This window comes from Lithobates pipiens, unplaced genomic scaffold (assembly GCF_037356315.1).
Source record: "Lithobates pipiens isolate NorthernLeopardFrog02 unplaced genomic scaffold, aLitPip1_a1.2 Scaffold_22, whole genome shotgun sequence".
NCBI lineage: Eukaryota > Metazoa > Chordata > Amphibia > Anura > Ranidae > Lithobates > Lithobates pipiens.
Genome location: NW_027507784.1, coordinates 225,866,450 through 225,886,346, shown reverse-complemented (window position 1 = coordinate 225,886,346; position 19,897 = coordinate 225,866,450). Strand labels below are relative to the sequence as shown.

Below are 19,897 nucleotides of genomic sequence, written 5' to 3'. Positions count from 1 at the left end.
CGTGACTCTTTCATGGCCCTCAGGGCAAGCCGGATCTTAAAGTGGTTGTAAAGGCACAATGTTTTCTACCTTTATGCATTCTATGTTGTGCAGCGCCCCCCCCCCCCCCAATACTTACCCGAGCCCCCTTTTTGATCCAGCAATGTATAGAGCCTTGCCTCTCTGTGGACTCACACTCCTGATTGTCTTTTTGTTAGCAGGGGTTACTGTTTGTTACCATTTGGCTCCACTGCTGTCAATTGTAGCCAGTGAGCCAGCCAGTAGCTGTAGGGGGATCGGGCCAAGCCGAGTCTCCATGTGTGGAGACACGGAATTGTAGGAATGGTGCATGACAGGCCCTTTTTTATGGAGAGATGTGGGAAAGCATCCGATAAAAAAAATGATCTGATGCTTTCCAGACGAAATCTCGGCTTTGTTTACATCTGACGGTCAGAGATTGGGCCGGAAATCTCTATGCTCTTTAGTGGCGGATTCTTACTTCGGGTCCCCGATCGGACGGGACAGTCCGGAGAAGCAGGGAGGGGTTAGACGTCCTTGGGCTGGAAGTGGCTAATAAGGACAAAGCCAAAGGTTGTGCACTCTTTAGTCCTTCAGCCCCTGCCAAAAGTGCACAATGCCAGGCCAGGGATAGGAGGAAGATTATCCCAGTTTGCTTGTCAGCAGGGTGGATTTGATTTAAATCATGATTTAAATCATGATTTAAAAATGTTTTAAATCGCTAGTAAAAAGGCTTGATTTAAATCATCATTTTTTAAAGAGCAACTGTCAACTCTGTCCTGCTGCAGCTCACAGACCATCCCATTCACTTTTTTTTTTTTTTTATTATTTAAATGCATGTTGAAAAAATTTTGAGCAAAACCAAAGCATTGCAAATACTTTACAGTAACCATTGATATTGGCAAAACTTGGCAGTGGCATCGATCAAATTACAAAAGAGCAAAAGAAACCTATATAAGTACCATATAAGAAAAGAAAGGTACACCAGGTATCTGCACATAATTGTATAGTAAAAAGAAGCAAGAGGACACTATGTGGGTAAGGGGTTGAAGACATTGATATGATACCCCTAGTAAATCACTTTAATGAAACAGCTGGTGATGCAGCAGTGATGCAACAAGGTGGGGGACCTGGCGGCAGCAGGTAAGTGGATGCCTGCTAACAGGTGCTGCCATAATGCCTGTCAAATGACAGGTGCTTTTTAAATGTAAGCACTTATTCTTGCTAGTAGCTAGAATCTGTAATATTTGTAAACAAAATCAAGGTTTCCTATTTAGAAAAATAAGCTGTCAGGTTAGTAAAACAGAAATCGCAGAACAGATTCAATCAGTTTTATAGTGTACATAGATTTTCAAAACAATGGGATAAAGCAATATTTCTGAACTTTGTTTCTCGTGGTTACTGTGAAATTGTGTGAATGCATCTGAGCGTGGAGAGCTTGGATTCATTGACTAAGTTAACCAAAAATATAAATTTCTCTTATATTCACTGACCAACACAGCTCCTCTCTTAGCCATTGGGTTGTTACTCCACCTTTTAGTAGGAAAATACTATGTTTTACATAACATGTAATGCCCAGAACTTTTCAGTTCTGCCCAAGGGGTGGTCCCTTAGGTAACAACCGCCCCCAACCACCCCCCCCCCCCCCCCGCCGACAGGCCCATTTTTTTTTTTTCCTCCTGCAGAAACTTGGCTTTTTTAGGCAAGGTGATGTATCCTGTGATCTGCTATCAACTGCCGGCTGGGTGACAGGCTGGATACCCTTATCCTTGTAGTCTCCCCAGCCTGGCCATCAAGCGTGTGCAGGTTGCAGCTCCGCGCAAGGCTGGCCACGGCGAAACCTCAGCTCCAGAGGTGGTCGGTGAGCTTTTATGCTTCGGGGGTGGGGGGGGGGGGGACACATATGACCGGGCTACTAATGTCTGCGTCAGTGTGCAGAGGCCAGCAGCCACCCTGTACTGATCAGAGAGTGGGTCTGTAATGGAATGTCTCTCAGCTCTTCAGGACTGGTAAGTACAGCTCTCCCTGCCTCAGTGGGGCTGGGCATTCCCTGGGAGGTCGATTCGGCGGTCCCTCACCTCCCTTTCTTCCCTTCCCCCCCCCTTCCCTGTGGGAGATGCTGCGTGCGTGTGTCTGTAAAGGGGCTTTCCGGGGGGGGGCTCTCGCCTGTGGGGGGGGCTGCGCGGGCTGCCTGAGTCCTGTTTCTCATGTCCCTGGATGTGCCTGTGTCCCTTGCAGCGCTGATCACCGCCATTTGTTTCAGCTCTGTCCCTCATAGTTTCAGCATCAGCGGCCATCTTGGGTGTGGGCAAGGGAAAGCATGCTCTCCTGTGCTTCGGTGGCCACTTTCCCTGTGATATGTCCTTCTACTGGACGCTGGTGGCCATTTTCTAGAAGCCTGAACATGTTTGTCAGCTTTCTCTAGTGGAAGCATGTGTCCCTGTGCTCCGGCGGCCATTTTCCCTGTGTTTTATGCTCTTATACTGGACGCTGGCTGGCCATTTCCTTTTGCGTTTTCAGCGCCATTAGCAGCAGCTTCCACTGACACCGAGCTGATTCCTCTGCACCTGAGAGCCAACAGAAACCACAGGCGCTACCTGACGGATAGTGCAGAACCTTTCAGGGTGATGAGTCCTGCGGTTAAGAGTCCCTCAGGCAGCAGCAGTAAGGAGGGTGTGACTGTCACTGTCCTAAGTCCCCTTCAGGTGGCAGACAGGGTAGGGTCAGCATGGCTTCAGAAACTAATGTTTGTTCCCCCGAAATCCAGGCAATTGCAACCTGTTCGCCTACGAAATGCACAGTGCCTTTTGGACACCTTTTCGGCTGTTGCCAAGATGGAGGCGGTGCGTGGGCGTAAAGGTGCAAAAAAGAGGGCCCTGCCCCCTGTCCTCTGGGGAGAGCTCTGACGCAGACTTAGGCCCTGCAGAGGCTGGTGACCCCTGCTCTGTTTCAAATTACGCTGACCAGGACCATTTGGACAGTGAGGATGAGTCCCCGTCCCCGTCCGGGTCCGTGCGCAAAAAAAGCGCTTGTTAGCACTTATCAAAGCTGTGCGTGGTACCCTGAAGATTCAAGAGCCAGCAGATCCCTCTGCTGATGTAGCGGTCCCTTTTGGGTCCCGTAAGCTAGCTCTAAAAGGGGTTCCCGTATCTGACTTATTTTATCAAGTTCATTTACAAGGAATGGGGTCGCCCGCAACGGACCTTCTTGGTCCCAAAATACATGGCGGTGCATTAACTTTTGAGGAGAGTCTTCTCAAAAAGTGGTCGGCTCCTCTGGTTATGGACCCCCCCCCCCCCCCAACAAAGGATTCCACAGACATGAAGGCTGAGGAAGTGGCCTCGTTTTGTCTACGGTTGTGGGGTCAGCCGTGCAACCAGTATGGGCATCTGCACTTGTGTCGCAGACACTGAGTGGGCAAAACTGTTGCACCGCGAGTTGAGAGAACAGTCTTCTCCTGTCTGCGTGGAACTAGCAGACCAACTAGTGCAAGGCCTTAAGTACGTTTGTGACGTGGCCCTGGATACTCTTCCTCTGTTATCCAGGGCTTCAATGTCAGCAGTGGTGCTGAGGCGCCTGATTTAGTTGAAATGCTGGTCTGCTGACCAGGCATCCAAAAAAGCCCTGACAGATCTTCCCTTCCTTAGCGACCGGCTGTTTGGAGCCTCTTTGGATGACCTTATTAAGAATGCCACAGGTGGTAATAGTACTCTACTTCCACAGGCCAGGAAGGCTAAAGAGCCACACCGTAGGCAAGGGCCCTCTTTTTCCGCTCGCAAACGACCTTTTTCGTCTGCCCAGAACTTCGGCTAAACATCCCCAGCCCGACAGGGCGACCACAGAAGGACAAACGTCCCTGGAACTGCAAGCAAAAGTGCTGCCGCTTGAGGGTTTGCCCCCACCCATGTCTTGGGTGGGGGTGTCGATTTCGGAAGTTTACAGCGCGGTGGTCCTCTCAACTGTCTGACCAATGGGTCTGCGATCTGATTTCCACAGGCTACAAGATAGTTCCTCTCTTGGCCGCCAAACAGATTCTTCCCCTCCGCATACCCGTTCTCCTGGCTCGCCGGGAGCCCCTCTTGGGGGCAGTAAGGGCTAAATCGCGAGGTGATTGTACCTATTCCGGAATTGGAATGTTTCCAGGGTTTCTAATCAAACCTGTTTGCACGTACCCCTTCCTTCTTGGGAACTACAATCTTGGGTCTAAAAGCCCTCAATCACTTTGTGAAAGTTCAGAGGTTCAGAATGGAATCAGTTCGCTCAGTAGTCGCTGCACTCCATCAAGGGGACTCCCTGGCTTCCTTGGACATCCAGGATGTGTACCTCCACATACCCATATGCCTCCGGCATCAAAAGTTTCTGCGGTTTGCAGTCAGGGAAGCCCACTAACAGTTTGTGGCTCTCCCTTTTTGGTTTGGCGTAAGCCCCCCCCCCCCCAAGTCTTTACCAAGGTAGTGGCTCCAGTTTTGGCGTTGCTGCGGCAACGTGGGATCGCCATCGTGGGATACCTAGACTATCTCTTCCTGAGAGCAACTTCCAACTCAGAATTAGAAGAGGATGTGGCGAATTCACCATGCAGACCCTGCAAGAATTTGGGGGGCTGTTGAACATAAAAAAAGTCGGTGCTACTACCGACCCAGCATTTGCAGTACCTAGGCTGGCTGCTGGACTCCATGGAAGCGAGAGTTTTACTAAAAAAAAAAAAAACTACTGATGAACCGCAAGTTGACATCGCTTTACTTTTGCATGCGAGTTCTGGGACTCATGGTGGCCTCCTTCGAGGCAGTACCTTATGCTCAGTTCCACACCAGAGTTCTGCAGAAGGAGCTTTTGACAAAGTGGGACAAATCTCCGTTGTCCCTGGATCGACGGATCCACGTGAGCCAGTTAGTCAGATTCCCTGATCTGGTGGCTGAGGTCCCTGGTGCTTCAGTCCAGGAAGTCGTTTCTACATCTGAAATGGCCTGTGATCACAACGGACGCTGGGGTGGAGTGATGGGGGTTCAGACGGCTCAGGGCCTCTGGTCCACGGAGGAATCCAAGTTGCCGATTAATCTGCTCGAGCTAAGAGCCATCAGGGTATGCCTCTCCACATGGTCGATGAGACTGCAAGGGCGTCCGATCAGGATCCAGTCAGACAACGCCACTGCAGTGGCCTACATCAATCACCAAGAAGCTCAGCCGCGCTCATACTTCGGTGGCCAGAACGACATGTATCGGCCTTGTCGGCTATTTACATCCCGGGAGTGGAGAACTGGCAGGCAGACTATCTGAGTCGCCAGATGCTGGACCCAGGAGAATGGGTGTTGCATCCGGAGGTATTCAGGCTACTGTGCCTGCGGTGGGGCACACCAGATGTGGATCTTCTGGCCTCCCGTCTCAATCGGAAGGTGTCGCGATTCGTGTCCAGGACAAGAGATCCGTAGGCAGACGCGTCAGACGCGCTGGTGGCTCCGTGAGATCAGTACCAGCTGATCTACGCCTTTCCTCCCCTGAAACTGTTACAACGCCTGCTTCGCAAGGGTGGAAGCCGAGGGGATCCCAGTAATTCTGGTCGCCCCAGATTGGCCTCAGCGGCCTTGGTACGCAGACCTAGTGCGTCTGGTGGCAGATGCCCCATAGCGACTGCCGTTACGAGAGGACCTTCTGTCTCAAGGTCAGATTCTCCATCCTGCTTTAACGGTAATGCTATTGAGCGCCAGGTGTTGAAGAACCGGGGTCTGTTGGACTCGGTGATCACCACTATGTTGAGCACGGAAATCTTTTCAGATCTATAATCGTACCTGGAAGGCTTACATCTCCGTGTGTGAGGAGACAGGATGGCATCCACGCTCCTTTTCTATATCCAGGATCCTGCTGTCTGTTCAGCAAGGAGTAGACCAGAAATTGGCGTTAAGCACCATTAAAGAACAAATATCAGCCTTTGCTGTCTTCTTCCTCTTCTTCCTCTTCCTCCTACCTCCGGTGCGTCCACCGTTACCCCCAGTGGGATCTGAACCTGGTGTTGTAGGTGCTTCAAAAACCGCCATTTGAAAATATCAGGGAGATTCCCCTCTTGACTTTTCCAGAAAGTGGTCTTTCTAGTGGCCATCACATCAGCTAGGAGGGTTTCGGAACTGGCGGCCTTGTCTTGCAAGTCTCCCTATCTGGTTATCCACAAGGATAAGGTGGTGTTGCATCCGCAACCGTTTTTTCTGCCAAAGGTGGTCTCTGCATTTAACATTAATGAGGACATTGTGTTACCATCTGTGTCCTAAGCCGACACATCCTAAGGAGGTGGCCCTTCACGCTCTGGATGTGGTTTGGGCTCTGAAGGTGTATTTGTCTGCCACGGCTCCCTTCTGCAATTCAGACTCACTGTTTGTTTCGGTGGTCGGTCAAAAGAATGGCATGGCGGTCTCGTCGGCCACCATTTCCAGGTGGATCAGATTGTAGTTCAAGCCTATGCCTTGAAGGGGTATGTGCCCCCCTTTACGGTCACGGCCCACTCCAAGGGCAATCGGAACTTCTTGGGCCTTCCCACACCAAGCATCTGTCACTCAAGTGTGTAAAGCGGCAACCTGGTCGTCTGTCTACACGTTTACCAACTTCAAGGTAGACATCCAGTGCATCGGCTGATGCCTGTTTTTGGCCGCAAAGTTTTGCAGGCAGCCGTATAGTTGCAATTGTGTATGCAATATTTCCCCTTTTTCCTGTGTTCGTTTTTACCCAAAAAAAAATATCTTGAGTTAATGCACTGTTGCATTTAAATTCTGCAGTTTTTGGTGCGGTTGAGGGTACCCTGGTTTTGCTGTGTGTTTTTACCCACAAAAACAAAACAAAAAAAAAAGTTGCACTAGTCCACCACAGTGGATGAAGTTTTTTTTTAATGCCGTTTTCCCACCTCTCGTTTGGCACTGCTTGGAGACGTCCCAATGGCTAAGAGAGGAGCTGGGTCAGTTGGTGAATACAAGAGAAAATAGGATTTTTGTGCTCACTGTAAAATCCTTTTCTCTGTAATTCACTGACCGACACAGCACCCGCCCCTCCTGTTTTTTTTTCCTTTACGTTATACTGCTTGTTGACGTACTCATGACTGCATGGCAGGCTGGGGGTTGTTAGCTAAGGGACCGCCCCTTGGGAGGAACTGGACAGTTCTGTGTTTTTACATAACATGTAATGCATCATATTCTCCTAAAGGTAGCGTAACAACCCAAAGGCTAAGAGAGGAGGGAAGGGGAGGAGAATGTCTGTCTGTGAATTACAGAGAAGGATTTTATGGTGAGAACAAAAAATCCTATTGCAGAATATACAGCCTCATGCTACATAACAAAGTTCCATTTCATGCTGAATAAATTAAAAATTATTGTATCTTTCAATCCTTTTTTTTTTTTTTTTTTTTTTTTCTTCAAATACATTTTATTTAAATTGATTTGATAAATCAAAGGTCAGATTTTAAATCTAAAACCAGATTTTATTTTATTTTTCCAAAATATTTTTATTTATTTTTAATCCACCCTGCTTGTCAGTGGACAGAAAAGACCGAAAACTTTTCTCCTTCAGGTCATAAAATCACACTAGAATTCAGCATTCCTCCACCCGAAGGCTTTTTCTCACTCGGCTGCTGAGACCAAGAAAGGACAACGTTTAGACTTGTTTTCCCATTGGGAATCAGAAAAAGTACCGTATTTATCGGCGTATAACACACACCCCAAGTTTAGGAGGGAAGTTTAAGGAAAAAAACATTTAGGAGGGAAGTTTAAGGGAAAAAAAAAAACTTACATTTATATGCCCATCAGTGTCATCTGCAGCCTTGTCCACCAGTGCAGCCGTGTCTATTTATTTTTTTAAAAATGCCGCCGCCGAGATACAGAGCCGGATGTGTATCTTGGCAGCATGCGGTAGTTCTTGGCGGGCTTTCGTCCGTTCTCGGAAGCTTTCGGCCGCCGAGAGCGGCCGAAGGCCACCCAGAGGCTCAGAATTTCGGGGGATCGGCGTATAACACGCACCCAACGATTTTCCCCTGCTTTTAAGGGGAAAAAAGTGCGTGTTAAACGCCGATAAATACGGTAATTGTCCCAGCAGATCAGTAACTTCATGGTTTCTACGCTCACGTTTTCCTTTTCTCCGCAAGTCTTTTGGCAAGTTTTACATGGTCAATTTAAAGGTTCATAGGTTTAGTTTTAATGTTTTAAATTTTTTTTATTTTTTTGCTTTAATCTCAATCCTTATGAGCTACCTATGCTTAGTGCTTTCCTGTACTCCTCTGAGAAGTGCACACTTTGTTTTTAAACCTGTGGAAGGGGCTACAGACTTTCATGAACTGTGGTACCGACAATGGGAGTCTGAATTCACCCCCTGTCTTCTTTCTGTGATGTCTGCTGCTCATTCCATAGAGTTCACACAGCATAGCTCCTCTCCCTCCTCCCCTTCCCTCCTCTTGCCTGACAGACTATCCTGAGCAAACGCATGCCTTTAGTAATATGCTGGTAGGTGTGTGTGCCCGTTTTGCCAAGAGCGCCCACTTGTCAGTGAAGGAGGGACTGAGAGTGGGTGGATTACTGAAGTTGTATCCACTGTAAACTTTCAAACAGAGGATTACTGGCACTTAACCACTTCAGCCCCAGAAGGATTTACCCCCTTCTTGACCAAGCCCTTTTTTTGCAATACGTCACTGCGTCGCTTTAACTGACAATTGCATGGTCTTGCGTCATTGTACCCTAACAAAATCATCTTTTTATTTTTTTTTTTCACACAAATAGAGCTTTCTTTTGGTGGTATTTGATCAGCTCAGCGTTTTTTTTTTTTTTTTTTTTTTATTTCTTGCGCTATAAAGAAAAGGATTTTTTTTTTTTTATAATAAATATCCCCCCAAAAAACAAATTTCTTCCTCCGTTTAGGCCGATATGTAGAAGTATACATATTTTTGGTTAAAAAAAAAAAAAGCGTACATTGATTGGTTTGCGCAAAAGTTATCACTTCTACAAAATAGGGGATAGATTTATGGCATTTTTATAATTTTTATTTATTTTTTCATGACTGCGACATTGCAGCAGACATTTTTGGGACCGTTTTTTATACAGCGATCAGTGCTTTAAAAATCCACTGATTGCTGTGTAAATGTCACTGACAGGGAAGGGGTTGAACACCTAGGGGGCGATCATGGGGTTAAGTGTGTTCCCTGGGCTTGTTCTAACTGTAGAGGGGTTGGGCTCACTAGAATATGACAGATCACTGGGAGCAGTAGATCCCTGTCATGTTTCTAGGCAGAACAGGGACATGCCTTGTTTATGTAGGCATCTCGCTATTCTGCCTCTGTCATGATCGCGTGCCACCGGCTGACATCGAGATGGCAGGCGCGCACATGCCCGATAGCCTCTGACGCGCGGGGTACATTATTTTGCGCACCCGTGCCACTTTGCTGAACTATATTGGCGTGGGCCGGTCGGCAAGTGGGTTAAAGTGTACTGCACAAACTTATGGACTGAAGAGCAAGAAAAGGCATGGAAGCACGAGGGTAATATGCACCATTTAAAGAGGAAGTGAACCCTGATGAGTTCACTTCCTCGGTTTCCCTGCAAAGGTAAAGCATAATGGACTACTATGTATCACATAGTAGCCCATTATGTGTCACTTACCTGACACAGGAGCCAGTGATGTCACCGCTGTCCCCTCTTCCATGGAGCGTCCATCTTTCCGGGTATCGTGGCTCCGGCGCTGTGATTGGCTGGAGCCACAATGACATCACTCCCGCGCATGTGCACGGGAGCCGCCACTAACGGCATATAGTCGTTAGCAGCAGCATGTTCAGTGTGCCTGCGCACCGCTGTCTACGGCGCATGCACCGTAGACGGTGGTGCCTGTCTCTTTGCAAATATTTCCTAAACCGTGTAGGTTTAGGAGATATTTCTTGGACCTAAAGGTAAGCCTTAATCTAGGCTTACCTGTAGGTCAAAGTGGTCTGTAAGGGTTTACAACCACTTTAATGTGCCTTTCCCATACTTCAAAGTCTATTGAACAAATTTCTGTAGTTCAGAAAATTTAGCATGAAAAGCTTTTATGCAGTAAGATCTTTTGCTTCCAAGTGCCTATATGGTCACCCTAGACCATCAAGACTAGTTCCTAATTTCCTTTTCATAGGTTACAGGAGGTTATTTTACCTAATTTTTGTAGCTCCCCTAAGAATGCGGAAGAAAGATTTAACTTTCTTCGTGTCAGTTTATTTCATTTACAGGTTTCTAGGGAGTTCTTCTCCACTTTTGGTTTTGTTTTACTGTCCCAAAAAAGGGTGCTAAAACATCCAGAAATTCCATCTCTACATTTAGAGACCTGATCCCCTGCACGTTTTCCTGTCAGGCCCCTCCTACAGGGTTCAGAGCTCATTCTACTAGGTCCTTAGCCGCTTCATGAGCAAACGGCAGGAGGCTCATGGTAAGATTTCTAAAGCGGTTGTCTTTGCATGCCTTCATCAAACACGAATGCGTTCAGATGCTCTCCAGCCAGTAACCTTTTGTTTCGGAAGGAAAGTTCTAAAGGTTGTAGTTCCTTCCTAAGGTATGTAATCTTGCTTATCCACCCCAAGTAAGCTGTCCTGGAAGATGAAGGGGGGGGGGAACCCCTGTTAGGCTTACCTGTAAGAGTATTTCCATGACTCTTCCAGGACAGTGTCCATATTCCCAACCTTTTTAAGTCTTTTAATCAATTCTTCCCTTGTGCCCGTTGGTGGTGGTCTTCTCTTTCTAAACAACTGATGTACAGGGGAGGGGCCTTTTTTTTTTTTTTTAAACCTTTTCTGATTTGTTTCCTGTAAAGGGCGGAGCCAGTTCTCTCTCCAAGTAAGCTGTCCGGGAAGATTCATGGAAATACTGTTACAGGTAAGTCTAGTGGGGGTTTTTATAGTCCTCTGTTGGGTATGTTTAAGAATTTCCCAACTTGCCTGTCTTTTGCTTTCTAGATACATGTACCATGTTTTAACGAAGAACACCACTGTCACTGATCAAAATCGCAATTTATTAGTGGAGACCATTCGTTCCATCACAGAGATTCTCATCTGGGGGGATCAAAATGACAGCTCTGTTTTTGAGTAAGTGGTATTTAAGGCTTGCTGGTTTTAAACAAATGCTACTCATACTCTTGACATTTTCTGTAGGAATAACATGTAGAGGAGTAATCAATGTTGTAAATTGCATTTCCTTGTCACTCTAGTTTGACAATTTTAAACAGATTTTAAATTTAGTGAATGGCAATTGTATGCCCGTTTTTTGTAATGAAATTTGGGATGAAATTCTGCATTCCTGGAAAACTTCCCATGATACAAATGTTCAACACAGTGTACAAGGGACAGCATGTTTGGTTATTACTGTAAATTCCTCATCTCGAAGACAAATTTGATTTCAATACAACCCTTTCCTAGAAGAAAAGGTTTAAAGTGCACCCAGCATATGCTGTCACAAGTGCCATTCAGCAGTACATATTTTATGTAAATGTATTTTCATAATCTGTATTATCAGTATGATAGTGGGCTGCAAAGAAAAATTGAAGGGGATCACAGGTGCCATATGTACAAGAGAGGAGTCCTGGAGGGTGTGACAGGATTTGGTATGAGCAGGAGAGCATGGCATGGGTAAGGACAGGAGAGCAGCTGTTGTGGAGGGTATGGCAATGGGCAACATTTGCAATAGAGGACTGTGAAGGGAATGGCAGTGGGCAGTGTGTAGCAGAAGAAAAATTCCAAAATATATGCAAAGGAAGGTATATGCAGAAGTGTAATGTGTGTTGAATATATGGTAGGGACATGAACACTGATAAAGGAATGTTCCACGATGTCACCTACTGAGTAAGCAATGAGTGTGCTGGGAACCTGTCAGCATTGCAGGACAATACTCTGAAAGGTGTTGGTCTGAGAAAAGGCACAAAATTTTTTTTTTTTTTTTTTTCTTTTGCATTCATTTTTGGTGGCCTATTTCTCCAGCAGTTAAAGTGGTTGTAAAGTCTGAAGCTGTTGTGAAAAAAAATAAAATAAAAACTTTTTTAAAAGTGTGCAGCTACCCCTGCAGCCCCCCTTATACTCACCTGAGCCTATTCCAGCAATGTGCATACAAGCAGAAGCTCTCCGGGGTCTTTGCCTCCTCATTAGCTGATACACTGCAGTGGGGCTCCCGCTACTGTCAATCACAGCCAGTGCGGGGGGGAAGGAGTGGTGCCTTGTCTCCTAGACACAGGCAGCTTGGGAGCAAGCAAACACAAGTGGCTATCTATGGGGGCACTGATCCGGGAGGGGTGGTTTTGGTAGGACTATTGGTGGGGGACCTGAGAAGAGGCGGATTGGGGCTTCCCTGTGCAAAATCATTGCACAGAGTAAGAAAGTATGACGTTTTTTTATTTTTTACAATCAATTTATGTTTTGCAATCAATCTTGCAATCAAGTAATCAGTAACTCAATCGCCCAAAATTGAATCTTGAATCAGTCTTGGTAGCTTCACAGGTGGCAATTGGATAGAGAGATAAAACGCTCCTAACAGATAAGTTGGATACAAGTTTTTTTTTTTTTTTTTTTTTAAGAACAGATTTTTTTTATTGAAAGCCAGTGGCGTGCAAAACACACTCCAAAAAACTTCACCCGGTGCATAAAAAATGTGCACACACATAAAGAGTGACACAAAAAAGTGCAGACGGGTACACAAGTCCTCTAAAATCAGAGGACCTTGTCCTGAATCCCCCGGGGCGTTAGGTTCCTGACAGGGACAAGGACACTTAAAACTTGGTCTTCCTGGCCGAAACCAGTCAGACCCCGTTCTTCGGAAGGTCTGCCGAAACAGACCCACCCAAATACTAGGTAGGGCTCCCCCGAAGGAAGACCCCAAACCCTAAGGCAGAGGGTGAACTAAGCCAGAAGGCCATGTCCACCCCCACACCAGACTTTCAGGACAGGCCCTAGAACCTGTGACCCTACTCATCACAGCAAACGTGCAAAGTGACAAAACAAGACGTGACAAGACACACTGAAAATAAATAAAAAGTGGGGAAGGGATAGTGAAGAGGAAAGTGAAAAGGTGGTCGTTGTGTGAAACAACGACCAGGCCCTCCGGCCGGGAATAAAAAAATTCCTCTGGTCCCAGCCAAAAGGCCCGGCCCAAGAGGCAGGTGCTAAAAAAGCGTGTCATGGTGCAGTGACCGTGGTGCCCAAAATCAAAGTGACCCTCACTCACAGTGATTGTTAGGCACCCCTGGACTGCCACTCCAGGGGCACATACTCCATAGGCTTTCAAGACCGCCCCCGACCCAGACCACAGCAGCCCCCACCCCAGACAGGAAGGCATGAAGATCAGGAAGCTTGGTGAGAGCCCTTTACCATCAGGCTCCACCGTCGCTCCCCTCACTCCTTCCTAATTATATTCGGATGTACTAACCGGTACTCCCCCCTTGCCTAGAAGAGTAGCCGGTTTTCCTTTCCGAAAAACTGCCCGGGGCTAGAACTACCCCAATCCAGACCAGAGGCCGGGAAACCGACCCTCTGGATCCGACCAGGCAGCACCCGTCCTCACCAGGGGCATCCTTCCAGATGGCTCAGACTCAACCATGCATCGGCCCCCAGTTTACTGTCGGGCGGCACGACGTGGCCCCTACCGAAACCATCCTTCGGGATGCAAATTACACCATCGGAGAGCACCGCCCAAACCCTCTCAAATAGGGATGGACCAGCGCCTCCTTTGGCAACTGATAAGAACAGATACTACACTTGATCTTAGCCAAAAGGCCGAGAAGCGATCTCCCCCCCGCAGCAGTGTGAACCCAGCCTAAAGGTTCAAATAAAAAAAATAAAAAAATTTCAAGAAAACACAAAACAGAAATTGCAATAATATGCGATAGGTGAAACCATGATAAAGTTCACTAATTAAAGAAGCTAATGGGGGTGTGGCCAAGATGGTGCTTTGAGTGGACGTCTGCAACAAGAGCTCCGCCGAGATCCTGGGCTTTCTATCTTCCCCGACCGCAAAAGGACTCGGCCTGGGCATCGCAAGGAAGGGGTAAAGTCTAAATTCCCTCCTGTGCCCACTGGCCTGTGCAGACCGTGTGGAGGTCAGAGCACTTTCCTTCACTAGCATGGCATCCCAGACGGCGCAAGCAGGTCAGGCCCCCCTTCTCCTGAGCCGGCTCTAGCTGATGTCCTGGCGGCTATAGCGAAGTGCCAAACTTCCATTACCACTCTGACCACTAAGGTGGATGCAGCGCAACTAGATTTGGGGCTCATTAGACAAGACATGGACAAAATGTGCTCCGAACTGACCACCGTTGAGCAGCGTCTGGGCCATATGGAGGATGCTGTTGAGAATCGTGGTGCTGACCTCCAAGCCCTTTATACCCCTGGAATACAAAAGATGTGAAGATGCTGAAAATCGGAAAAGGAGGAATGACCTCCGCATTGTTGGTACAGCGGACGGGATTGAGGGTCAGCGTCCGACAGTTTGTGGAGTAATTGCTCTACACCCTCCTGCCAGCCGCTCGCTCAGTCCTCGCTTTTTTTTTTTCTTTTTTTCTTATGCTGTTGAGAAGGCCCACTGCATCCCACCCAAGCCGGACCCCCCCTGGTGCACCGCCACATTCATTCATCCTCAAGTTCCTGAACTTTAAGGGTCCGTTCACACAGGGGCAACACGACTTTCAACACTACTTTTGGAGGCAACTTCGACACGACCTGAACACGACTTACAACACGACTTTAAGTCGCCCCAGGCCAGGCGACTTTTGCCGCGGCCAATCAGAGAATGAGCTCTCAAGAGGTAACTCCATGCCAAATTATGGAAAAAAATGTACCCCTACCCATTCACCTGTAAAATAAAAGTACCAAAAAAAACAAAACGCAGGGTTAAAATATTTTATTGCACAGCTTCGGGGGTCTTCTCGCCGGACTCCTCCGCTATCTTCTTGTAGCTCTTTTGCTAGCGGAGGAGTCCGGCTTTCTTCCTCGCCGCCGGCCTCTTCTCCCGACTTCGGGGGTCTTGTCCCCCTCTTCGGTTCTTCTGCTGGGCCACCGCGCCTTCTTATAGCTCTTTTACAGGCGGTGGCCCGTTCTCTTCCTCTTCCTCTTCTTCCTCTTCCTCTTCTTCCTCCTCCTCCTCCTCCTCCTCCTCCTCCTCCTCCTCCTCGACGCTCTCTCCGGCCGGAATGCCAGGGACGCGCTCCGCTGCCACTTATATAGGGACAATGGGGCGGTGTCACATGGCTTGGTCACATGGTGACCCCGCCCCCTTACGATGTCATAGTCCCCATGTGACATCAACCCCTTGGAATTCATACCAGAGCTAAGGGCCTGGTATGCTCTCGGAGGGGGAACCCACGCCAAATTTTTTTCATAAATTTGGCGTGGAGTGCCCTCTTGAGAGCTGATAATTCTGTCAGTCGCCTCCGTATAAACGGAGATCCGACTTGGAGGCGACCTCCATTGAAATCAATGGGTACCAGTCGCCTACAAGTCGGATTCAAGTAGTACAGGAACCTTTTCTGAAGTCGGAGCGACTTCAGTAGTGTGCATTAAGACGGCTCTCATTCACTTACATTGCTTTTTAAATGTTGTCCGACCTGAGGCGACTAGGGGCGACCTGAAGTCGGATCGGAGTTGCCCCTGTGTGAACGGACCCTAAGGAAAGAGATGAGGCACTCAGGGCGGCCAGAGTAAAGGGCGAATTGCTGTACCAAAATGTCAAACTCCTCATTTTTCCTGATTATTCAATTAAAACTTAGAAGCTGAGGTGCTCCTTTGACCACGTTAAAGCAGCCATACGCCTCAAAGGCATCAGTTACAGCATTTTATTCCCTGCACGCCTCAACCGAATTCTTCTGTGTGGCTGGAATCACTTTCCCCGCATCACTGAGTGATGGAATCCTGTTCCTGATGTAATTTCCACAACATGCTGCATGATGATTATATCCACATGCAAGTGAACTCCTATACTTGTTCTTCTCCCCCCCCCCCCCCTTTTTTTTTTTTTTAAGGATTAACTGTACTCTACCTAGTGCTGCCAGCAACCCTTAAATTGACTCATTGGGAAGTGCTATAATTAATATTGCCATCTTTATACACGGCAGCCTGACCACACTTCATGCTGTATGAAGTGTCCCATCTGTCATAGCTCCCATGGCTCTACTGGAAGTCTGATGGCGGACTCTACTGGCAGCTTCCTGTACTGCGAGATCACATTTCATTTCCACTGCTGCTCCTTTGATACTTGCAAATTTACTCAGCTACTGCTCAAATGTGAACTATGCCCTGTTAGGGATGGTATTCCTGCTCGCTAGAAGACCAGGTGCCTCTGCACCTAACCAGTTTTTTCATCTTGCTGGAATATGTTAGCTTTCCCAGGTACCACGATTTAGTGTTAGAGATATTTTTCTCACTTATGTTTCCGCTGGTACTGATGGGGGGGCCTGAAATCTTTCCTTGTTTTCTCCTCCCCTCTCCTTTAGGTGGTGGAGCCTCACCGCTGTATGTGGACAGACCGAATCCACTGACTACACCCACTGGTTCACGCTCCCTGACATTTGGGTGTTTGTTTTGGGGGAACTAGGCATTCCTTGGGGGTGGGTTTATTCTGTTAAATTTTTTATTTTTTTTTGTCCATTTCATTACCTTTTGACATAGAACTGTATGTGGATGTTAGACTGGCCGCGGTCGGGGATGGGGTGCTGCCCCTGCAAGCTGATCATTCCTACACTAATTCTGCCCTTGACTTCTGATGTCTGAGCTCACGATAATTTCCTGGAATGTTCGGGGCCTTAACTCGGCGGTGAATCGCTCCCTAGTGTTCCACTTCTTACAGAAACACAACCCACAGATCTGCATCCTTCAGGAGACACATCTGCAGGGAAACAAAACTGCTTGCCTTAAAGCCTGGGTGGGCCTAAATTACCATTCCACTTACTCTACATATGCTCGCAGGGTCAGTATCCTAGTCCGGAAAACGCTCTACCATTTTGGCTTCTTGACGTCTGAACTGATATGGAGGGGAGATTTATTTTAATACGTGCCAATATATATGATAAAGATGTGGTGTTAGTGGGGATCTACATCCCACCACCGTCCTCCGCCCAGGTCCTACATGAGATCATGCAGATGGTGATAGTTTGACACAACACTAGTCTTCCTTCTAGGGCAGTGGTCATCAACCCTGTCCTCAGGACCCACTAACAGGCCAGGTTTGCAAGATAACTAAAATCACAGGTGATATAATTTGCTGTTCAGTGATTGCAGTATTTGTCTGCATCTCCACTAGGTAGTACTTAAAACATGGCCTGTTTGTGGACCCTGAGGACAGGGTTGATGACCACTGTTCTAGGGGATTTCAATATGGTTCCCTCTGTGAAACTGGACAGGTTGCATTCGCTGGGCTCGTGGTACTCTGGACCTCAGGCAGTGGGCGGACACTTATACCCTCACTGATGTGTGGAGACACATGCATCTGACGCTGAGGGAGTATACCTGCCACTCCTCCACACGCAACTGTGTAGGATTGTGTCTGCACTCTGCAAGCTTCTAGACCCCAAAAAGATGGCCACGGCCCGTGGAAACCAATATCAGTCTAGTTTGCGACCAATGCTGATATCGGCTGTACTGATAATCGTTTAATCCCTAGTGTGTAGACTTTTGTAGCTTGCACAAAATATATTTTGAGATTACTACATGGTATCTTATGGAATGCTTTACTGATATCAAGATAATGTCTATAGCACCTCCCTTGCCCAATACATTTGTGATATAGTCAGTCAACAAATTCAATCACATTCAGCTAGTGCAGTATTCACTCTGTGGTGCTTTGTGCAGTGTCATGTGATGCAGAAAAATGCAGACTTTCTGCATTGTTTTTCACATTGCAACATACCGCACATCACACAAGCATTGTGATGTGAATTGGACATGTAGAAAACAGTTGTTGCCCAGTGGTAACCTGAATTTATTCAGGGCAGAAAACCGCAGGTCACCGCTTTTAGTCTGAAATCGTGCACCCTCACTAATTTTTGCTGCTTTGAATGTTGAAGGGTAACAGTTTAATCTATTAAATGTTTTTGTAATCTCTGCTTTATAGCTTCTTTCTGGAAAAGAATATGTTTGTGTTCTTTCTAAACATCTTACGGCAGAAATCCGGTCGCTATGTTTGTGGGCAACTTCTTCAGACACTGAATATGCTTTTTGAGAATATAAATCATGAGACCTCTCTTTGTAAGTATATATCTATCTATATATATATATATGGAAGCTGACTTTATTTTTAAAAATGTGAATATTGCAAAAATAGAAATAGTGGATCACGTACAATGTAAAAAGTAAAGAACACTTCCTGTTTAGTGTCAGAAGCACTAGACTAGAGGGTTCTTGCAGTAATCCTAACACAGCATATTCTAACCCTCTCTTCCTTTTTATTAGCTTTACAACATCTTCTTTCTCTGTTCTCCTTCTCAGTCTTTCATTCCACACCCCCACCCATCTTGCCTCTTTACAGTGTCTGTTTTATTTCCAGTTATTTTTGTTTGACACGGCCATGAGTTGAGGGGCACACTTGCAAACCTGATGACTTAACAGATTCTGCTCAAGTTCCAAATTTGGCAGGCATTTCAGAAGCGTAATATATCACTGCACTTTGTCAGAGTAAAATGTTTGCTGGTTGAATTCCATTCCTGGGTTAAAAAAGCAAACGTACTTGCTTACCTTTTACGCTATGCTTTTTTTGAGGCACAGTATGAAGGTGAGCAACGGAAAACCAGAAATGCTTTGTTTTGCTGATAGTAGGCAAAAGCCAGTTATCCAACAAAATGAAAGCGCTGCTTCTATATGAAAACGTAAGGGGGAGAGATGGCGATAGAGATGCACAAACGGTCGGTGGAACAGGTGTGCCAGCAATCAAGTCCGTCCCCAAGACTCAATTAAAAAAAAAAAAAAAAAAAAAAAAAAATTGCTGCACAAACAAGAGTAAATTTATTAATAAAATTTACATTTCATCAGGTACAATTCGGGTGACGTTTCGGGCTAAGCATGGTATCGCCCTTCCTCATGACCACATACCTGCAATGAAAATTATGACCAACTTCATATATAAAGGCTTATACGTTATACTGCTTGTTGGCGTACTGATGACTGCATGGCAGGGTGGTGGGTTGTTGCCCAAGGGACTGCCTTGCACTATAAACAAAAGCATCAATGTTGAAAAGCATTTTTTACATTTTGCTATAATATTCCCCAAAAATGTGTAGTAAAAAAAAAGTGTGTAATTTTTTTTCCCATGGATATGATCATTTTATATATAATGCACAATACTGGCAAAAGTTTACTGTAAATGAAATTGTAATGCCTTATATCACCTCCAATCAGCCTTCACCTTCTCTGGGTTCAGATGTTGATCTTCCCAGCAAAGTCTTTAAAAAAAAAAACACTTTAAACAGTGTTATGCTTGCCTGCTCTGTGTAATGGTTTTGCACAAAGCAGCCCTGTTTCTCCTATTCTGGGGTCCCTCAGACACTTCTTGCTTCTCTTGACTTCAAAGTGCCCCAATAGCAAGCTGCAAAGTATAGTAGAGTGCCCCTAATAAGGTAAAAAAAAAAAAAGCTTCTGTCTTTAGAACCGTTCACTTCCTGCTCAGGACTAGATGTCCCATGAAGCATTGCTCCTCAGACATTCTCAAGTTCTCAGGCACTTGTACTGAGCTGTATATGTGCTGCATTGCATTTTATGATATGTAAACAATGCATTCTGCATGCAGTCCAACTAATCGGCTGCCCGCTTAATGGATTATAAAAATAGTTGACAACTATTCATAATCTATTAGTTTCGGCCCTACACCGATCGTTACAGTGTGTGAGAGGAGATGACCAATGCAACAGCACAAGTGGTCTGCATCTGAAATGCCCACATCGCTGATCCGTGCTCATCCAT

General features: G+C 46.5%; 1 protein-coding gene and 1 pseudogene across 12 annotated transcripts in view; one reads left to right on the top strand and one right to left on the bottom strand.

Annotated features, from left to right (window-relative positions):
• Positions 1-19,897, top strand: part of CLEC16A (C-type lectin domain containing 16A) — a 1,523,862-nt gene that overhangs the window by 33,515 nt on the left and 1,470,450 nt on the right. For 6 of the 12 annotated variants that reach the window (XM_077448876.1, XM_077448875.1, XM_077448873.1 and 3 more), the window contains 2 exons: positions 10,931-11,059; positions 18,057-18,190. The exons of 1 other annotated variant lie outside the window; for it this stretch is intronic. In XM_077448876.1, coding sequence (XP_077305002.1) covers positions 10,931-11,059; positions 18,057-18,190 — 263 coding nt within the window. Of the gene's footprint in view, positions 1-10,788; positions 10,851-10,930; positions 11,060-18,056; positions 18,191-19,897 lie in introns of those variants that run through there. 5 more of the 12 variants (XM_077448874.1, XM_077448882.1, XM_077448872.1 and 2 more) reach the window with 4 other exon arrangements.
• On the bottom strand, positions 13,637-13,744 carry LOC143925779 (U2 spliceosomal RNA; annotated as a pseudogene).